Here is a 17,775-nt window from a genome sequence, read left to right as displayed (position 1 = left end):
CTAGGAGCTTGTAGGCTGTATAGGCATGTTGTATCAAAACCCTTAGACACGCTGGGGTAGTCTCTCTCTACATCAGCAGATGATTGTGTGTTTATTGCACCGCCATGGCATAGTGCGCATCTTGCCCTGCCACGGCCATAGCCAGGAGCACACTGACAGCTGGACTGACAGACAGACAGACAGCCATGGCATAGTGCGCATCTTGCCCTGCCACGGCCATAGCCAGGAGCACACTGACAGCTGGACTGACAGACAGACAGACAGACAGCCGGACTGACAGACAGACAGACAGACAGACAGACAGACAGACAACCAGACAGACAGCCGGACTGACAGACAGACAGACAGACGGACAGACAGACAGACAGACAGCCGGACTGACAGACAGACAGACAGACGGACAGACAGACAGACAGACAGCCGGACTGACAGACAGACAGACAGACAGACAGACGGACAGACAGACAGACAACCAGCTAAATGTGTCCAGGGCGGTCACCTGATGATTGCTCAGTCTTGACCCACCGTTCAGGAATACACTATATTACACTTAAAGAACCAACACGCAATGTGATTCAGATTGGTACAAAAGGTATGTGTGGAATATGTATAACTTTTATTATTGTTTTCAATAACGTTATTTCTTATCTACCGTGGGCGTGTAACGTGGCAATAACAGTTATTTAGTCGTTTGACAGGTTATTATTGCGCCATGACAGCTTGCCTTGAGAGAGTAGCCCTACTGCAGCACAATGTTTTAGATATCAATTGAAAGTCAGCTATATTCACAACCGGTAAGGACAACAAGAGTGTCTGTCAACTAAGTGTACATTTGATGACCAGGTAGTTTTTCTGCAGTGATTGAAAGAAGATGACGGTGACGTATTCCAGCAAAGTAGCCAACGCCACGTTCTTCGGTTTCCATAGACTTCTACTGCGATGGAGAGGCAGCATCTATAAGCTGCTTTATCGGGAGTTTATAGTCTTTGTGCTTTTATATACCCTGGTGAGCCTCGTTTACAGGTACGCATAATATGAAGCTATTAAGGGCTTTTCCTTTTTTTTTATGTTATTTGTTTATGTATAATCTATAACATGATGTATTGTCTGTTTATAATCTGTTTATAACTGTGAATACAAATGAAGGTGTAATATGAGCCTTTGATTTGACTTTGTGTGATGGGTCTGTAATTGATTCGTATCGCTGTGATATATCAATAATTGCATGTGAACAAATCTCTAATGTTCCTTAATTAATTAACATATCTATCTATCTATTTATCTATCTTTCTAGACTTGCTCTCTCAGACCCTGAAAAGCGTTTCTTTGAAAAGTTGGCTATTCACTGTAACAAGTATGCTGAACAGATCCCAGTCACGTTTGTGCTTGGTAAGTCAGGACAAACAATGCTGATTGACGTGCGTGCGTGCTTGCTGAGCAGTTGATAGTCCACATAGCGTATAAACACTATGAGCTACTAGCTCTGTGCTGAGATGAGAATGCCTATTGCTACCTGAGTACTGTATGGTGCATTCCAGATGTGCTGAAAGTGCTTTACAATTTAAGTGGGAAATTCACCTCATCCACAACCCCATGTGTAGCTTGCCTGGCTACCCGAACTCTTCGCTCCAGCCAAACGCTACGCCACGCCCGCTGACGTTAGTTTCCTCTCCGCAATGATGTAGAGAACAAGAATTCAGTTTGAGTCGTCAGGCAAATGTGTAGCACCCACCCACCTGTATCAGCCATCTAAAAACTGAATGACAACAGTGCAATACTAGACTTGCCACTGCCCTCACTGTCCTCTCTCTCTCTCTCTTTCTCGATCACCACACACACACACACACACACACACACACACACACACACTGCGACAACTGTCTGACTTGCTTTCTGCTATCCAACCAAATTAACCCAACTAATCCTCAACAGTGCCAGGCAACAGACTAATGATAGTGATTTTTCAACAGAAGCTCTCAGACATACACTGGTTCCAGTGGGGGAAATGAACTGGTGATTGAGTTAATGGAAGGAAATCATTAGGAGTCGACCCAAAGCAGGGAAAGTGGGACATTGTTGGGTTTGTTGGTTTGCGTGGGTGCTAGAGTGCTTTGCATGGCATATCAGATTGTTGCTTAATGTTGTGTTTCTGTGTGAATTGCACAAAGTGGCTTTCATGACATTTACATATCTCAGTTTATGTCAATAAAATATTGGTAAGGACTGGGATGAAGTTGCCCTAGACAATGATCTAGGGTCAATTTTGTGTGTTGAGCTTGAGGCTCAAAAAGTAGCCTCAAAAGTACTTCACTACGTAGGAAATGAAATGCCATTTCAGAAGCAGCCCTTCTCAACCCAAACCTCATCCTTGGTTTCTACTGTAGGCATACCTGACAAAATACTGTTTAGACTTACTGTAGATCAGGGCTTTCCAACCCTGTTCCTGGAGAGCTACCATCCTGTAGGTTTTCACAGGATTGGAGTTAAAACCTCTCTCCAGGAACAAGGTTGGAGTTAAAACCTACAGGAGGGTTATCTCTCCAGGAACAGGGTTGGAGTTAAAACCTACAGGAGGGTTATCTCTCCAGGAACAAGGTTGGAGTTAAAACCTACAGGAGGGTTATCTCTCCAGGAACAAGGTTGGAGTTATAACCTACAGGAGGGTATCTCTCCAGGAACAAGGTTGGAGTTAAAACCTACAGGAGGGTTATCTCTCCAGGAACAGGGTTGGAGTTAAAACCTACAGGAGGGTTATCTCTCCAGGAACAAGGTTGGAGTTAAAACCTACAGGAGGGTTATCTCTCCAGGAACAGGGTTGGAGTTAAAACCTACAGGAGGGTTATCTCTCCAGGAACAGGGTTGGAGTTAAAACCTACAGGAGGGTTATCTCTCCAGGAACAAGGTTGGAGAGCCCTGTTGTAGATGATCTTGATATCTCCTCCTATCCTCATCTTCCTCCTCCCTTGCAGGTTTCTATGTGACCCTGGTGGTGAACCGCTGGTGGAACCAGTTTGTGAATCTGCCTTGGCCCGACCGTCTCATGTTCCTGGTCTCCAGCTGTGTTCACGGTCACGACGAGCAGGGTCGCCTCCTCCGACGCACACTGATGCGCTACGTCAACCTCACCTCGCTGCTCATCTTCCGCTCCGTCAGCACCGCCGTCTGTAAGAGGTTCCCCACCATGGAGCATGTGGTGGAGGCAGGTACGACCCCCAAGGGAATAATGGAATGCAAATAGATGGGGTCATGGGTAAAAAAATAATATTGACAGATAGACGCTGTACATAACGTCATGGACCAAGTGGTGGAAGCAGGTACCTCAATTACCTCCACTTGGCCTTACCTGACCCCAATAGAATACACATATGTGGGGTCAAAGGTCGACCAGGTTTGGTTTACGGGTTTGATTCAGATCAAGAGTGTTCTCTCAACCTTCAGTTTGAAACGATATTTGGTGACTTCCATGCTTTTCCCATATTTTCCATAAATGTTTAATTGGTAAAGAGGATGCTTGACATGTGAGAGTTCAACAAGGATGTGTAACTGGACCTTCAGGGCCCATAGCTCTTTTCATTTGCTTCTTCAGTTTCTTTTGACTACCCAGAATCAGCCAAATCATTATGATTCAGTGATTCAATTAGACCTAATAAAAGCCTTGTTTCCTCTAACCCTTATGATTCTCCTAGTACTGCTGTATCCATTACACACTTACACCTCTCCATCCTCTCCATCCTCCTCTCCATCCTCCTCTCCATCCTCCTCTCCATCCTCTCCATCCTCCTCTCCATCCTCCTCTCCATCCTCTCCATCCTCTCCATCCTCTCCATCCTCCTCTCCATCCTCCCTCCCCATCCTCCTCTCCATCCTCCTCTCCCATCCTCCTCTCCATCCTCCTCTCCATCCTCCTCTCCATCCTCTCCATCCTCCTCCCCATCCTCCTCTCCATCCTCCTCTCCATCCTCCTCTCCATCCCTCCTCCTCCCCCTCCCCATCCTCCTCTCCATCCTCCTCTCCATCCTCCTCTCCATCCTCCTCTCCATCCTCTCCATCCTCCTCTCCATCCTCCTCTCCATCCTCTCCATCCTCCTCCCCATCCTCCTCTCCATCCTCTCCATCCTCCTCCCCATCCTCCTCTCCATCCTCCTCTCCATCCTCCTCTCCATCCTCCTCCCCCTCCCCCATCCTCCTCTCCATCCTCCTCTCCATCCTCTCCATCCTCCTCCCCATCCTCCTCTCCATCCTCCTCCCCATCCTCCTCTCCATCCTCCTCCCCATCCCCCTCTCCATCCTCCTCCCCATCCTCTCCATCCTCCTCCCCATCCTCCTCTCTATCCTCCTCTCCATCCTCCTTCCCCTCCTCCCCCTCCTCCTCTTCCCTCTTCTCACCCGCTCCTTCTCCTCTCCATCCTCCTCCCCCATCCTCCTCCTCCCCCCTCCTCCCCCCTCCTCCCTCCTCCTCTCTTCCCTCTCCTCCTCCTCCTCCTCCTCCTCCTCATCCTCCCTCTCTTCCTCCCCCTTCTCCTCCTTCTCCTCCTCTCTGCAGGCTTCATGACTCCAGAAGAGAGGAAGATCTTTGATGCTGTCAAGTCTCCCCACCTCAAGTACTGGATCCCTGTGGTGTGGTTTACTAACATGGCATCCAAGGCTAGGACGGAGGGGCGCATAAAGGACAGTGTGGACCTGCAGACCATCCTCAACGTGAGTATGGCAGTAGCTTCAACAGGTATAGATAGATATAGTATACCTGCCACAGGAAACAGAGGAGACATTTTGGCTCTGAATCCTGTGTTCTGCAGAGGTTGTAGACTGGACCATGTGGACCTCCAGACCATCCTCAACGTGAGTATGGCAGTTACCTGAGCAAAGCAGAGATATACCAGTAAAGAGAGCAAACACAGAGTCTATTCCGGCTCTAAATAGAGGAGATTGACTCCATTTTGGCCCTGAATCATGGGAGACACAGGGGACACATCCAGGATAGCATGGACCTGCAGACCACACTCAATGTATAACAGCAGTATGACAGTAGCTTGACAGTAGCTTGCCAGGCCAAAATCAACCCCTATCTAACCCTTTGATGTTAGCACATCTGTAAGGAGTACACAATATGATGGGAGCTCTACCACTAAGATGGTTATACCGACCTTTCAGATCTACTAACGTTAGACAGATAGGGCCAAGGGGAAGGGGAAGGGAGCAATTTGGGAGCAATCACAGTAAACAGGACCGGGACATACCCGTCACAGTAAACAGGACCGGGACATACCCGTCACAGTAAACAGGACCGGGACATACCCGTCACAGTAAACAGGACCGGGACATACCCGTCACAGTAAACAGAGAGAGAGACGGATGTCATTCTGGACACAGAGACTCCATCCTCTGTATCCTGGGAGCTGTAGGTCAGGGGTTGAACCAAACTGTTACGACCTTTAATCCAGGAAGGATGAATACAATCCTAAAAACAGCCGACAGGCCACTTGATACCTTGAGGACAGGTCATGGAAGAGATGACTAGTCCAAGACTGTCTGCTAAACCCAAGGCATGCTGAGTGAGAGACATCCTTACAAGGAGTAACATTATAGACTTGGACTTAAATATTGTTAAATTACAGCTCCTTTAATAGTGAAAATAGATATGAAATGCAATGATATATTGCCGCATTGACCCTCACTAACACTATGCTAAACTCTGAGCCTGTCTAATCTATTAATACTACCTTGATCCTAAAAGGGTCTGGATCATGTTGCTGTGAGCACGTCTGCCTATCAAAATAGCCCTCTGTGTGTGTGTGTGTGTGTGCTTGTAAATAGCTGCAAAGGCAAACTCAGTGCAACCCCATGCTCTGTCTTCTCTCTCTCTCTCTCTCTCTCTCTCTCTCTCTCTCTGTCGTTCTCTAGGAGATGAACACGTTTAGGACTTGGTGCTCCACTCTCTTTGGTTATGACTGGGTTGGCATTCCTCTCGTCTACACACAGGTGTGGATAGCACGCATGCACACACACACACACACACACACACACACACACACACACACACACACACACACACACACACACACACACACACACACACACACACACACACACACACACACACACACACACACACACACACACACACACACACACACACACACACACACACACACACACACTTACCCAGGGAATCTGCTGCCACTGTGCTACTATAACTCACACTGTCCTTCCATGTCTCCTTTAAAACCCAGTGGGTTTTGATAGTGTGGAAGCCTGGGGCACGGTACCCAGTGGGTTGTGACAGTGTGGAAGCCTGGGGCACGGTACCCAGTGGGTTGTGACAGTGTGGAAGCCTGGGGCACGGTACCCAGTGGGTTGTGACAGTGTGGAAGCCTAGGGCACGGTACCATTTACATTTACGTCATTTAGCAGACGCTCTTATCCAGAGCGACTTACAGTTAGTGAGTGCATACATATTTGTATTTATTTTTCATACTGGCCCCTGCGAAATCAAACCCACAACCCTGGCATTGCAAACGCCATGCTCTACCAACATCCCTGCCGGCCATTCCCTCCCCTACCCTGGACGACGCTGGGCCAATTGTGCGCCGCCCCATGGGTCTCCCGGCCACGGCCGGCTACGACAGAGCAAGGATCTCTAGTGGCGCAGCTAGCAGTACGATGCAGTGCCTTAGACCACTGCGCCACTCGGGAGACAATGGGCTGTGACAGTGTGGAAGCCTGGGGCAGGGTACCCAGTGGGTTGTGACAGTGTGGAAGCCTAGGGCACGGTACCCAGTGGGTTGTGACAGTGTGGAAGCCTAGGGCAGGGTACCCAGTGGGTTGTGACAGTGTGGAAGCCTAGGGCAGGGCATTTGAATCAGCTGTGTAGTGCTAGGGCAAAAACCAAAAAGTGCCCCAGGACCAAGAATGGGAAACCCTGGCCTAGAGGATGGCTCCCCTCTCTCCCCCTCTCCAATCCCTCTCTCTCTCCACTCCCTTTCCCTCTCTCACCCTCTCCCCTCTCCAATCCCTCTCTCTCTCCACTCCCTTTCCCTCTCTCACCCTCTCCCCTCTCTCCCCCTCTCCAATCCCTCTCTCTCTCCACTCCCTTTCCCTCTCTCACCCTCTCTTCCCCCATCTCCCCTCTCTCCCCCTCTCCAATACCTCTCTCTCTCCTACTCCCTCTCCCTCTCTCACCCCTCTCCCCCTCTCTCCCCCTCTCCAATCCCTCTCTCTCTCCCCTCCCTTTCCCTCTCTCACCCTCTCTTCCCCCATCTCCCCTCTCTCCCCCTCTCCAATCCCTCTCTCTCTCTCCACTCCCTCTCCCTCTCTCACCCTCTCCCCTCTCTCCCCCTCTGCAATCCCTCTCTCTCTCCACTCCCTCTCCCTCTTCCCTCTCTCCTCCTCTCCAATCCCTCTCTCTCTCCACTCCATTTCCCTCTCTCTCCACTCCCTCTCCCTCTCTCACCCCTCTCCCCTCTCTCCCCCTCTCCAATCCCTCTCTCTCTCTCCCTCCCTCTCCCTCTCTCCACCCTCTCCCCTCTCTCCCCCTCTGCAATCCCTCTCTCTCTCCACTCCCTCTCCCTCTTCCCTCTCTCCTCCTCTCCAATCCCCCTCTCTCTCCACTCCCTCTCCCTCTTCCCTCTCTCCTCCTCTCCAATCCCTCTCTCTCTCCACTCCCTCTCCCTCTTCCCTCTCTCCTCCTCTCCAATCCCCCCTCTCTCTCTCCACTCCATTTCCCTCTCTCACCCTCTCTTCCCCCCTCTCCCTCTCTCCCCCTCTCAATCCCATCCCTCTCCACTCCCTCTCCCTCTCTCCCCTCTGCTCTCCTCTCACCCTGTCTTCCCCCGTCTCCCCCACTCAGCCCTCTGCTCTCTCTCACCCCCCTTCCTCTCTCCCCACGTCTCCGCTCTCTCTCTCCCTAGGGGCAATCGGCCCTCTGCTCCCATTCCTTCCCCTCAACCGGTTCCAACCAGCTGTGGCTCATTACTTCTCTGAGTGGACAGGGAAGATGCCGTATTGTCCCTTTCTGATGAGCACATCCAGGGGCAGCTTACTGTTACACCACACAATGATTACAGAGTCATGGAGAGTTCAGAGTAATGGATGGGGTAGCAGGACCTGAGGATAGGATGTGTTCTCTATAGCCGTTAGCTAATTGGATAGCTGCCTCTATCGCTCTGCCGGTCTGTATGAATTGCCAGTGTGCCCTCTGGCGAGTCAGGTGACATCTGGTGACTGTTTTCTAAGTGTTCTAATGACCTGCCCAGGGACTGCAGTTGGAAATTAGCCGGCTGACTACAACTGGCACTTTTACAGTAATGTTGATTAAGGTGCACTGTCCCTTTAAAACTACATGTATTAAAGTCAAGTCAAGTTTCATGTGACGTTTGTAGACTGATTTGTTGCTGTTCAGGCAGCACTGTGAATTAAATGAAACCATCGGCGTGATCGGGATCAGTTTTCAGAGGCTATGTAATCTCAGACAGTAAATCACATCAATGGAATGACTTAGTTCTCATTGGCCATGAGTGTCTCAGCCGACAATGAAAATACTCACATGGTCCCATGTCAAATAAATCCTGTTTATTTACATTGTGTTTATTAATATTATGGACTTGTAAATAGCTACAAAGACAAACTGTGGAACCATGCTCTCTATTTGTCTCTCTCTCTCCCCTTCTCTCTCTCCCTCTCTCTTCTCTCTCTCCCCCCTCTCTCCCCCTCTCTCTTCTCTCCACCCCCCCTCTCTCTCCCCCTCTCTCTTCTCTCCCTCCCCCCTCCCTCCCCCTCCCTCCCCCTCTCTCTTCTCTCCCTCCCCCCGCTCTCCACCTCTCTCTTCTCTCTCTCCCCCCTCCCTCCCCCTCTCTCTTCTCTCCCTCCCCCTCTCTCCCCCTCTCTCTTCTCTCCCTCCCCCTCTCTCCCCTCTCTCTTCTCTCCCTCCCCCTCATCTCTCTTCTCTCCCTCCCCCTCTCTCCCCCTCTCTCTTCTCTCCCTCCCCCTCTCTCCCCTCTCTCTTCTCTCTCCTCCCCCTCTTCTCTCTTCTCTCCCTCCCCTCTCTCTCCCCCCTCTCTCTTCTCTCCCTCCCCCCTCTCTCCCCCTCTCTCTTCTCTCCCTCCCCTCTCTCCCTCCCCTCTCTCCCCCTCTCTCTTCTCTCCCTCCCCTCCCCTCCTCCCTCCCCCTCCCCCTCTCTCTTCTCTCCCTCCCCCTCTCTCTTCTCTCCTCTCCCTCTCTCTCCCCCTCCCTCTCTCCCCCTCTCTCTTCTCTCCCCCTCACTTCTCTCCCTCCCCTCTCTCTCTCCCTCTCTCTCCCCCTCCCTCTCTCTCCCCCTCTCCAGGTAGTAACCCTGGCTGTCTATACCTTCATCTTCGCCTGTATTATCGGTAGACAGTTCTTGGACCCAGCTCAGGGTTGACCCCAGGTCATGACCAGGACCTATACGTCCCCATCTTCACTATGCTGCAGTTCTTCTTCTACTCTGGCTGGCTCAAGGTGTGACACACACACACACACACACACACACGTGCACACACACACACACACACACGTGCACACACACACACACACACACACACACACAGTTGTTATTGTAGTCCAGCTGGCTCAAGGTCCTGTCCTCCACAAACCTCTTTACCTTTTGGTTTCAACCAGGGAAATTAGATCCTGGTCCTCATATCACAGTGCTGTGAATAACAATGTGGGGTTGTGATGTTATTATGAATGTCTTGTGAGAGGGGATGTGGGGTTGTGATGTTATTATGAATGTCTTGTGAGAGGGGATGTGGGGTTGTGATGTTATTATGAATGTCTTGTGAGAGGGGATGTGGGGTTGTGATGTTATTATGAATGTCTTGTGAGAGGGGATGTGGGGTTGTGATGTTATTATTAATGTCTTGTGAGAGGGGATGGGGTTGTGATGTTATTATGAATGTCTTGTGAGAGGGGATGTGGAGTTGTGATGTTATTATGAATGTCTTGTGAGAGGGGATGTGGGGTTGTGATGTTATTATGAATGTCTTGTGAGAGGGGATGTGGGGGTTGTGATGTTATTATGAATGTCTTGTGAGAGGGGGATGTGGGGTTGTGATGTTTATGCAATGTCTTGTGAGAGGGGATGTGGGGTTGTGATGTTATTATGAATGTCTTGTGAGAGGAGATGTGGGGTTGTGATGTTATTATGAATGTCTTGTGAGAGGGGATGTGGGTTGTGATGTTATTATGAATGTCTTGTGAGAGGGGATGTGGGGTTGTGATGTTATTATGAATGTCTTGTGAGAGGGGATGTGGGGGTTGTGATGTTATTATGAATGTCTTGTGAGAGGGGATGTGGGGTTGTGATGTTATTATGAATGTCTTGTGAGAGGGGATGTGGGGTTGTGATGTTATTATGAATGTCTTGTGAGAGGGGGGATGTGGGGGTTGTGATGTTATTATGAATGTCTTGTGAGAGGGGATGTGGGGTTGTGATGTTATTATGAATGTCTTGTGAGAGGGGATGTGGGGTTGTGATGTTATTATGAATGTCTTGTGAGAGGGGATGTGGGAGTTGTGATGTTATTATGAATGTCTTGTGAGGGGGATGTGGGGTTTGTGATGTTATTATGAATGTCTTGTGAGAGGGGATGTGGGGTTGTGATGTTATTATGAATGTCTTGTGAGAGGGGATGTGGGGTTGTGATGTTATTATGAATGTCTTGTGAGAGGGGATGTGGGGTTGTGATGTTATTATGAATGTCTTGTGAGAGGGGGATGTGGGGTTGTGATGTTATTATGAATGTCTTGTGAGAGGGGATGTGGGGTTGTGATGTTATTATGAATGTCTTGTGAGAGGGGATGTGGAGTTGTGATGTTATTATGAATGTCTTGTGAGAGGGGATGTGGGGTTGTGATGTTATTATGAATGTCTTGTGAGAGAGATGTGGGGGTTGCAGGGTGTTGTCTGCACAGCTGCTGCACAATGTCTGACAATCAATTTCATTGGATGAAAATGGGTTTTTGTAAGGAGTTGAAGTACTGTATGGAACCCAAATTCTGTAGACAGTAAGATTATCTATGCCTTGTTTTGTGGATTTAATTTGTCAACCAATGTTGTAATCCCTGATGTCACATGACTGCCTGTTGTATGCTATCACTTCCTTATCAATACATCTTTCTGGGATAATGAACAATGATGTGAGAGATCCTTCTCATTCAGGTTGCTGAGCAGCTCATTAATCCATTTGGGGAGGATGATGATGATTTTGAGGCTAACTGGTGTATCGACAGAAATCTGCAGGTTAGTTTCAATCAATCAATCAATCAATCAATCAATCAAACATTTGTTGCAAAGTGCCTTACAGTAACCCAGCCTAGTTCTCATGTCTTTCCCAAGCCAATATCATTGATTGACATATCATTTGTTCCAATCAATCGTTCAGTCAATAAATCTGTGTCTCAGGTGTCGTTGATTGCGGTGGATGAGATGCATATGAACTTCCCTCCAATGACGAAAGACATTTACTGGAATGACTCTGACGCTCTGCCTCCCTACACCCTGGCTGCTGCCGACTACTGTATACCCTCATTCCTAGGATCCACCAGAGAGTTGGAGTGAGGACATGAGAACACGACACACCCTTGCACACACACACACACACTACACACACGCTGTACACACACACACACACTACACACGCTGCACACACACACACACACTACACACACGCTGTACACACACACACACACTACACACGCTGCACACACACACACACACTACACACACGCTGCACACACACACACTACACACACGCTGCACACACACACACACTACACACACGCTGTACACACAAATGTATACTCAAGTCCTACGCATGCAAGGACACACGTGTAAAAACAAACTCCCATCTCTTCTCAGCTAGATATCTGAATGAGAGGAGATGGAGAAGAGGGCATGACTAGAGAGGATACAGTTTATGTGTCAAATTGACACGTTTTATCTAACCCTAACCCTTTTCCCAGTCTCGTGTTGCCATAACCTAATTCTCCTAACCTGCTATGAAAAGTAAATTCTGGTCTATTCTGTCATAAACTGTATACTATCTAGTCAAAACCGTTATTATTCACTGTAATATCCATAAACTGTATACTATCTAGTCAAAACCGTTATTATTCACTGTAATATCCATTAACTGTATACTATCTAGTCAAAACCGTTATTATTCACTGTAATATCCATAAACTGTATACTATTTAGTCTAACGTATTCACTGTAATATCCATAAACTGTATACTATTTAGTCTAACGTATTCACTGTAATATCCATAAACTGTATACTATCTAGTCTAACGTATTCACTGTAATATCCATAAACTGTATACTATCTAGTCAAAACCGTTATTATTCACTGTAATATCCATAAACTGTATACTATCTAGTCTAACGTCTTCACTGTAATATCCATAAACTGTATACTATTTAGTCTAACGTATTCACTCTAATATCCATAAACTGTATACTATCTGGTCAAAACGTATTATTCACTGTAATATCCATAAGCTGTATACTATCTAGTCTAATGTATTCTCTGTAATATCCTCTATCTCCCCATCTATCTTTCAGTCTATCGGCATTCTGCAGTTCGAAGAGGCAGACAAAATGGGCATTCACAGACAGGACAGCCACAACGGCAATCACAACTTCCGTCTGGGTCGTAAAACGTCTGTCATGGGGCACATGCGGAGGCTACTCAGCGTTCAGGATCCCCCCAGAGCTCGTCCGTCCTCGGCCCTCCTTCAAACGTCACAGCAGTGAAGCCTTCTTCCCCTACAGACCTGACTCATGTGGCTACCCTGGATCAGACGACCAGGCTCCCCCAGGACCGGATCCCTCTCTGTTCCCCCACACCCAACCTCTTTAACTCCCACAACCCCTCCGCCCAACCACCCTCTGGATACGCTACGGGAGGTTAGTAGTACCCATTCTTCCTTGGACACTGAGCCCCGTACGCCGTCCTTCCCAGAACTGCCTCAATGGGTGGTAACTCCACCTGCTCTTTCAGGTGATCATGGGAATAGTGGTTATGGGGGTGATGGAGGGACGTGTGGTGCATTATCTGGGGCTCCACAACCCCTGAATCATATACAGGCCTTCTGTCAACAGACAGGGCATGAGCAGGCCTCAAGTAAGCCAGGGACTCCAGTAGATCTGTCCCCCATTGTGGAGGCTCTGGGCCTGAATGCTAATCAGGGCTACAGCTCTACCAGCCGGGTCCCAAGAACTGTCGCTGGAATGTCCCCAAAGACTGGTGTAAGCCACGGCGACGTCAGCTGTCCTTCCAGTTCTCCAGACAGGGCTCAAAGAGCTCCCCTGCACAGCCTGCCCAGTCCTAAGGGCCTAGGGGAGGAAGAGAGAGGCCTAAACGCTTCCACAGCCCTCCACTTTCCTGCTGAGCCTGCCCAGTTCCAAGCACTGCAAGTCCCAGAGACAGACATTCTGGAGTCCAATGGTCAGGAGAGTGACAAGAAGGACACCAATGACAGCTAAGAGAACAAGGACAAGTCACAATCAGGGACTTGTAATATTCTCCTCACATACAGTACATATCAACCTGCTGTGCCCTAATATGGGTGTATCCATAGAATGAGTGATTTAATAGGATCTCTAAGGGTGTACCCAGCATTATTATTAGACACACTAATAAACACCATAATAAATGCCTTAATAATGGAAGCTACAGCCATGTCAGAGTCCCAACCTGTCGTGCCTTTCTAAGTATAGACAATGAGGCTTCTTTAATAATATATTACTATGCTGCTGTTTTAATAATATATTACCATGCTGCTGTTTTAATAATATATTACCATGCTGCTGTTTTTATACTTTCTAAGTATAGACAATGAGGCTTCTTTAATAATATATTACCATGCTGCTGTTTTAATCATATATTATCATGCTGCTGTTTTAATAATATATTACCATGCTGCTGTTTTTATACTTTCTAAGTATAGACAGTGAAGCTTCTTTAATAATATATTACCATGCTGCTGTTTTAATAATATATTATCATGCTGCTGTTTTAATAATATATTACCATGCTGCTGTTTTAATAATATATTACCATGCTGCTATTTTAATAATATATTACCATGCTGCTGTTTTAATAATATATTACCATGCTATGTTTTAATAATATATTACCATGCTGCTGTTTTAATAATATATTATCATGCTGCTGTTTTAATAATATATTACCATGCTGCTGTTTTAATAATATATTACCATGCTGCTGTTTTTAATAATATATTACCATGCTGCTGTTTTAATAATATATTATCATGCTGCTGTTTTAATAATATATTATCATGCTGCTGTTTTAATAATATATTACCATGCTGCTGTTTTAATAATATATTACCATGCTGCTGTTTTAATAATATATTACCATGCTGCTGTTTTAATAATATATTACCATGATGCTGTTTTAATAATATATTACCATGCTGCTGTTTTAATAATATATTACCATGCTGCTGTTTTAATAATATATTACCATGCTACTGTTTTAATAATATATTATCATGCTGCTGTTTTAATAATATATTATCATGCTGCTGTTTTAATAATATATTACCATGCTGCTGTTTTAATAATATATTACCATGCTGCTGTTTTAATAATATATTACCATGCTGCTGTTTTAATAATATATTACCATGCTGCTGTTTTAATAATATATTACCATGCTGCTGTTTTAATAATATATTACCATGCTGCTGTTTTAATAATATATTACCATGCTGCTGTTTTAATAATATATTATCATGCTGCTGTTTTAATAATACAGTGGGGAAAAAAAGTATTTAGTCAGCCACCAATTGTGCAAGTTCTCCCACTTAAAAAGATGAGAGAGGCCTGTAATTTTCATCATAGGTACACGTCAACTATGACAGACAAAATGAGAAAAAAAAATCCAGAAAATCACATTGTAGGATTTTTAATGAATTTATTTGCAAATTATGGTGGAAAATAAGTATTTGGTCAATAACAAAAGTTTCTCAATACTTTGTTATATACCCTTTGTTGGCAATGACACAGGTCACACATTTTCTGTAAGTCTTCACGAAGGTTTTCACACACTGTTGCTGGTATTTTGGCCCATTCCTCCATGCAGATCTCCTCTAGAGCAGTGATGTTTTGGGGCTGTCGCTGGGCAACACAGACTTTCAACTCCCCTCCAAAGATTTTCTATGGGGTTGAGATCTGGAGACTGGCTAGGCCACTCCAGGACCTTGAAATGCTTCTCTACGAAGCCCACTCCTTCGTTGCCCGGGCGGTGTGTTTGGGATCATTGTCATGCTGAAAGACCCAGCCACGTTTCATCTTCAATGCCCTTGCTGATGGAAGGAGGTTTTCACTCAAAATCTCACGATACATGGCCCCATTCATTCTTTCCTTTACACGGATCAGTCGTCCTGGTCCCTTTGCAGAAAAACAGCCCCCAAAGCATGATGTTTCCACCCCCATGCTTCACAGTAGGTATGGTGTTCTTTGGATGCAACTCAGCATTCTTTGTCCTCGAAACACGACGAGTTGAGTTTTTACCAAAAGTTCTATTTTGGTTTCATCTGACCATATGACATTCTCCCAATCCTCTTCTGGATCATCCAAATGCACTCTAGCAAACTTCAGACGGGCCTGGACATGTACTGGCTTAAGCAGGGGGACACGTCTTGTACTGCAGGGATTTGAGTCCCTGAGCGGCGTAGTGTTTACTGATGGTAGGCTTTGTTACTTTGGTCCCAGCTCTCTGCAGGTCATTCACTAGGTCCCCCCTGTGTGGTTCTGGGATTTTTGCTCACCGTTCTTGTGATCATTTTGACTCCCACGGGGGTGAGATCTTGCATGGAGCCCCAGATCGAGGGGAGATTATCAGTGGTCTTGTATGTCTTCCATTTCCTAATAATTGCTCCCACAGTTGATTTCTTCAAACCAAGCTGCTTACCTATTACAGATTCAGTCTTCCCAGCCTGGTGCAGGTCTACAATTTTGTTTCTGGTGTCCTTTGACAGCTCTTTGGTCTTGGCCATAGTGGAGTTTGGAGTGTGACTGTTTGAGGTTGTGGACAGGTGTCTTTTTACTGATAACAAGTTCAAACAGGTGCCATTAATACAGGTAACGAGTGGAGGACAGAGGAGCCTCTTAAAGAAGAAGTTACAGGTCTCTGAAAGGCCAGAAATCTTGCTTGTTTGTAGGTGACCAAATACTTATTTTCCACCATAATTTGCAAATAAATTCATTAAAAATCCTACAATGTGATTTTCTGGAAAAAAAATCTCAATTTGTCTGTCATAGTTGACGTGTACCTATGATGAAAATTACAGGCCTCTCTCATTTTTTTAAGTGGGAGAACTTGCACAATTGGTGGCTGACTAAATACTTTTTTTCCCCACTGTATATTACCATGCTGCTGTTTTAATAATATATTACCATGCTGCTGTTTTAATAATATATTACCATGCTGCTGTTTTAATAATATATTACCATGCTACTGTTTTAATAATATATTATCATGCTGCTGTTTTAATAATATATTATCATGCTGGTTTTTAATAATATATTACCATGCTAGCTTTTAATAATATATTACCATGCTGCTGTTTTAATAATATATTACCATGCTACTGTTTTAATAATATATTATCATGCTGCTGTTTTAATAATATATTATCATGCTGCTGTTTAATAATATATTACCATGCTGCTGTTTTAATAATATATTACTATGCTGCTGTTTTTAATAATATATTACCATGCTGCTGTTTTAATAATATATTACCATGCTGCTTAATAATATATTACCATGCTACTGTTTTAATAATATATTATCATGCTGCTGTTTTAATAATATATTACCATGCTACTGTTTTAATAATATATTACCATGCTGCAGTTTTAATAATATATTACCATGCTGCTGTTTTAATAATATATTACCATGCTGCTGTTTTAATAATATATTACCATGCTACTGTTTTAATAATATATTACCATGCTGCTGTTTTAATAATATATTACCATGCTGCTGTTTTTATACTTTCTGTGAAAAGTTATTTTCTGTATTTGCTGGTGCTGCTCTACCTAAATAACATAAAATGTTTGTTTTATAATAAAATGTAATTTATTCAGTCATCGTATAATAATATAATATAATATGCCATTTAGCAGACGCTTTTATCCAAAGCGACTTACAGTCATGCGTGCATACATTTTTTTTTTGTGTATGGGTAGTCCCGGGGATCGAACCCACTACCTTGGCGTTACAAGCGCCGTGCTCTACCAGCTGAGCTACAGAGGACCACATCGTTCAATGTTAAGCATTGTACTCACTCACAAAATGATGCAACAAAAAACACCTGATTGCATTTTTAAAAGTATTTATTAACTTTAAGAGAATATAAATGCATTAATTATTCTGAAAAGATAGCCACTGATAATGGTAGACAGCCTTTCAGCCTTTCCAGCAAGCTCTTCTGTCTCAGTGATGGAGACAGGAGGTGAAGGCATGGTGATTCCATGCACCGCTTCATCCACCCTTCCATCACCATCCATCCTTCCTTCCTTCCTTCCTCACTTCATTCTTCCTTCCATCCTCCATCTATCCATCTATCCATCCCTCCATCTCTCCCTCTGTCCATCCATCCACCCCTCCATCCATCCATCTATCGCTCCCTCTGTCCATCCATCCACCCCTCCATCCATCCTTCCATCTCTCCCTCTGTCCATCCATCCACCCCTCCATCCATCCTTCCATCTAT

General features: G+C 45.6%; 1 protein-coding gene across 1 annotated transcript; it reads left to right on the top strand.

The window, feature by feature from the left end:
- The first annotated feature begins 433 nt into the window (after window positions 1-433).
- Window positions 434-13,504, top strand: LOC123482366 (bestrophin-3-like). The gene is given in 12 exon segments (XM_045209690.1): window positions 434-592; window positions 859-1,023; window positions 1,295-1,389; window positions 2,970-3,203; window positions 4,544-4,698; window positions 5,902-5,979; window positions 9,320-9,392; window positions 9,395-9,474; window positions 11,177-11,257; window positions 11,420-11,571; window positions 12,820-12,925; window positions 13,121-13,504. Coding segments are annotated over 11 exon segments (1,590 nt in total). The 5' UTR covers window positions 434-592; window positions 859-871.
- Window positions 13,505-17,775: the final 4,271 nt, after the last annotated feature.

Source organism: Coregonus clupeaformis, chromosome 4 (assembly GCF_020615455.1).
Source record: "Coregonus clupeaformis isolate EN_2021a chromosome 4, ASM2061545v1, whole genome shotgun sequence".
NCBI lineage: Eukaryota > Metazoa > Chordata > Actinopteri > Salmoniformes > Salmonidae > Coregonus > Coregonus clupeaformis.
Note: the sequence above shows the minus strand (reverse complement) of the source record. Positions and strands in the feature narration are given on the sequence as shown.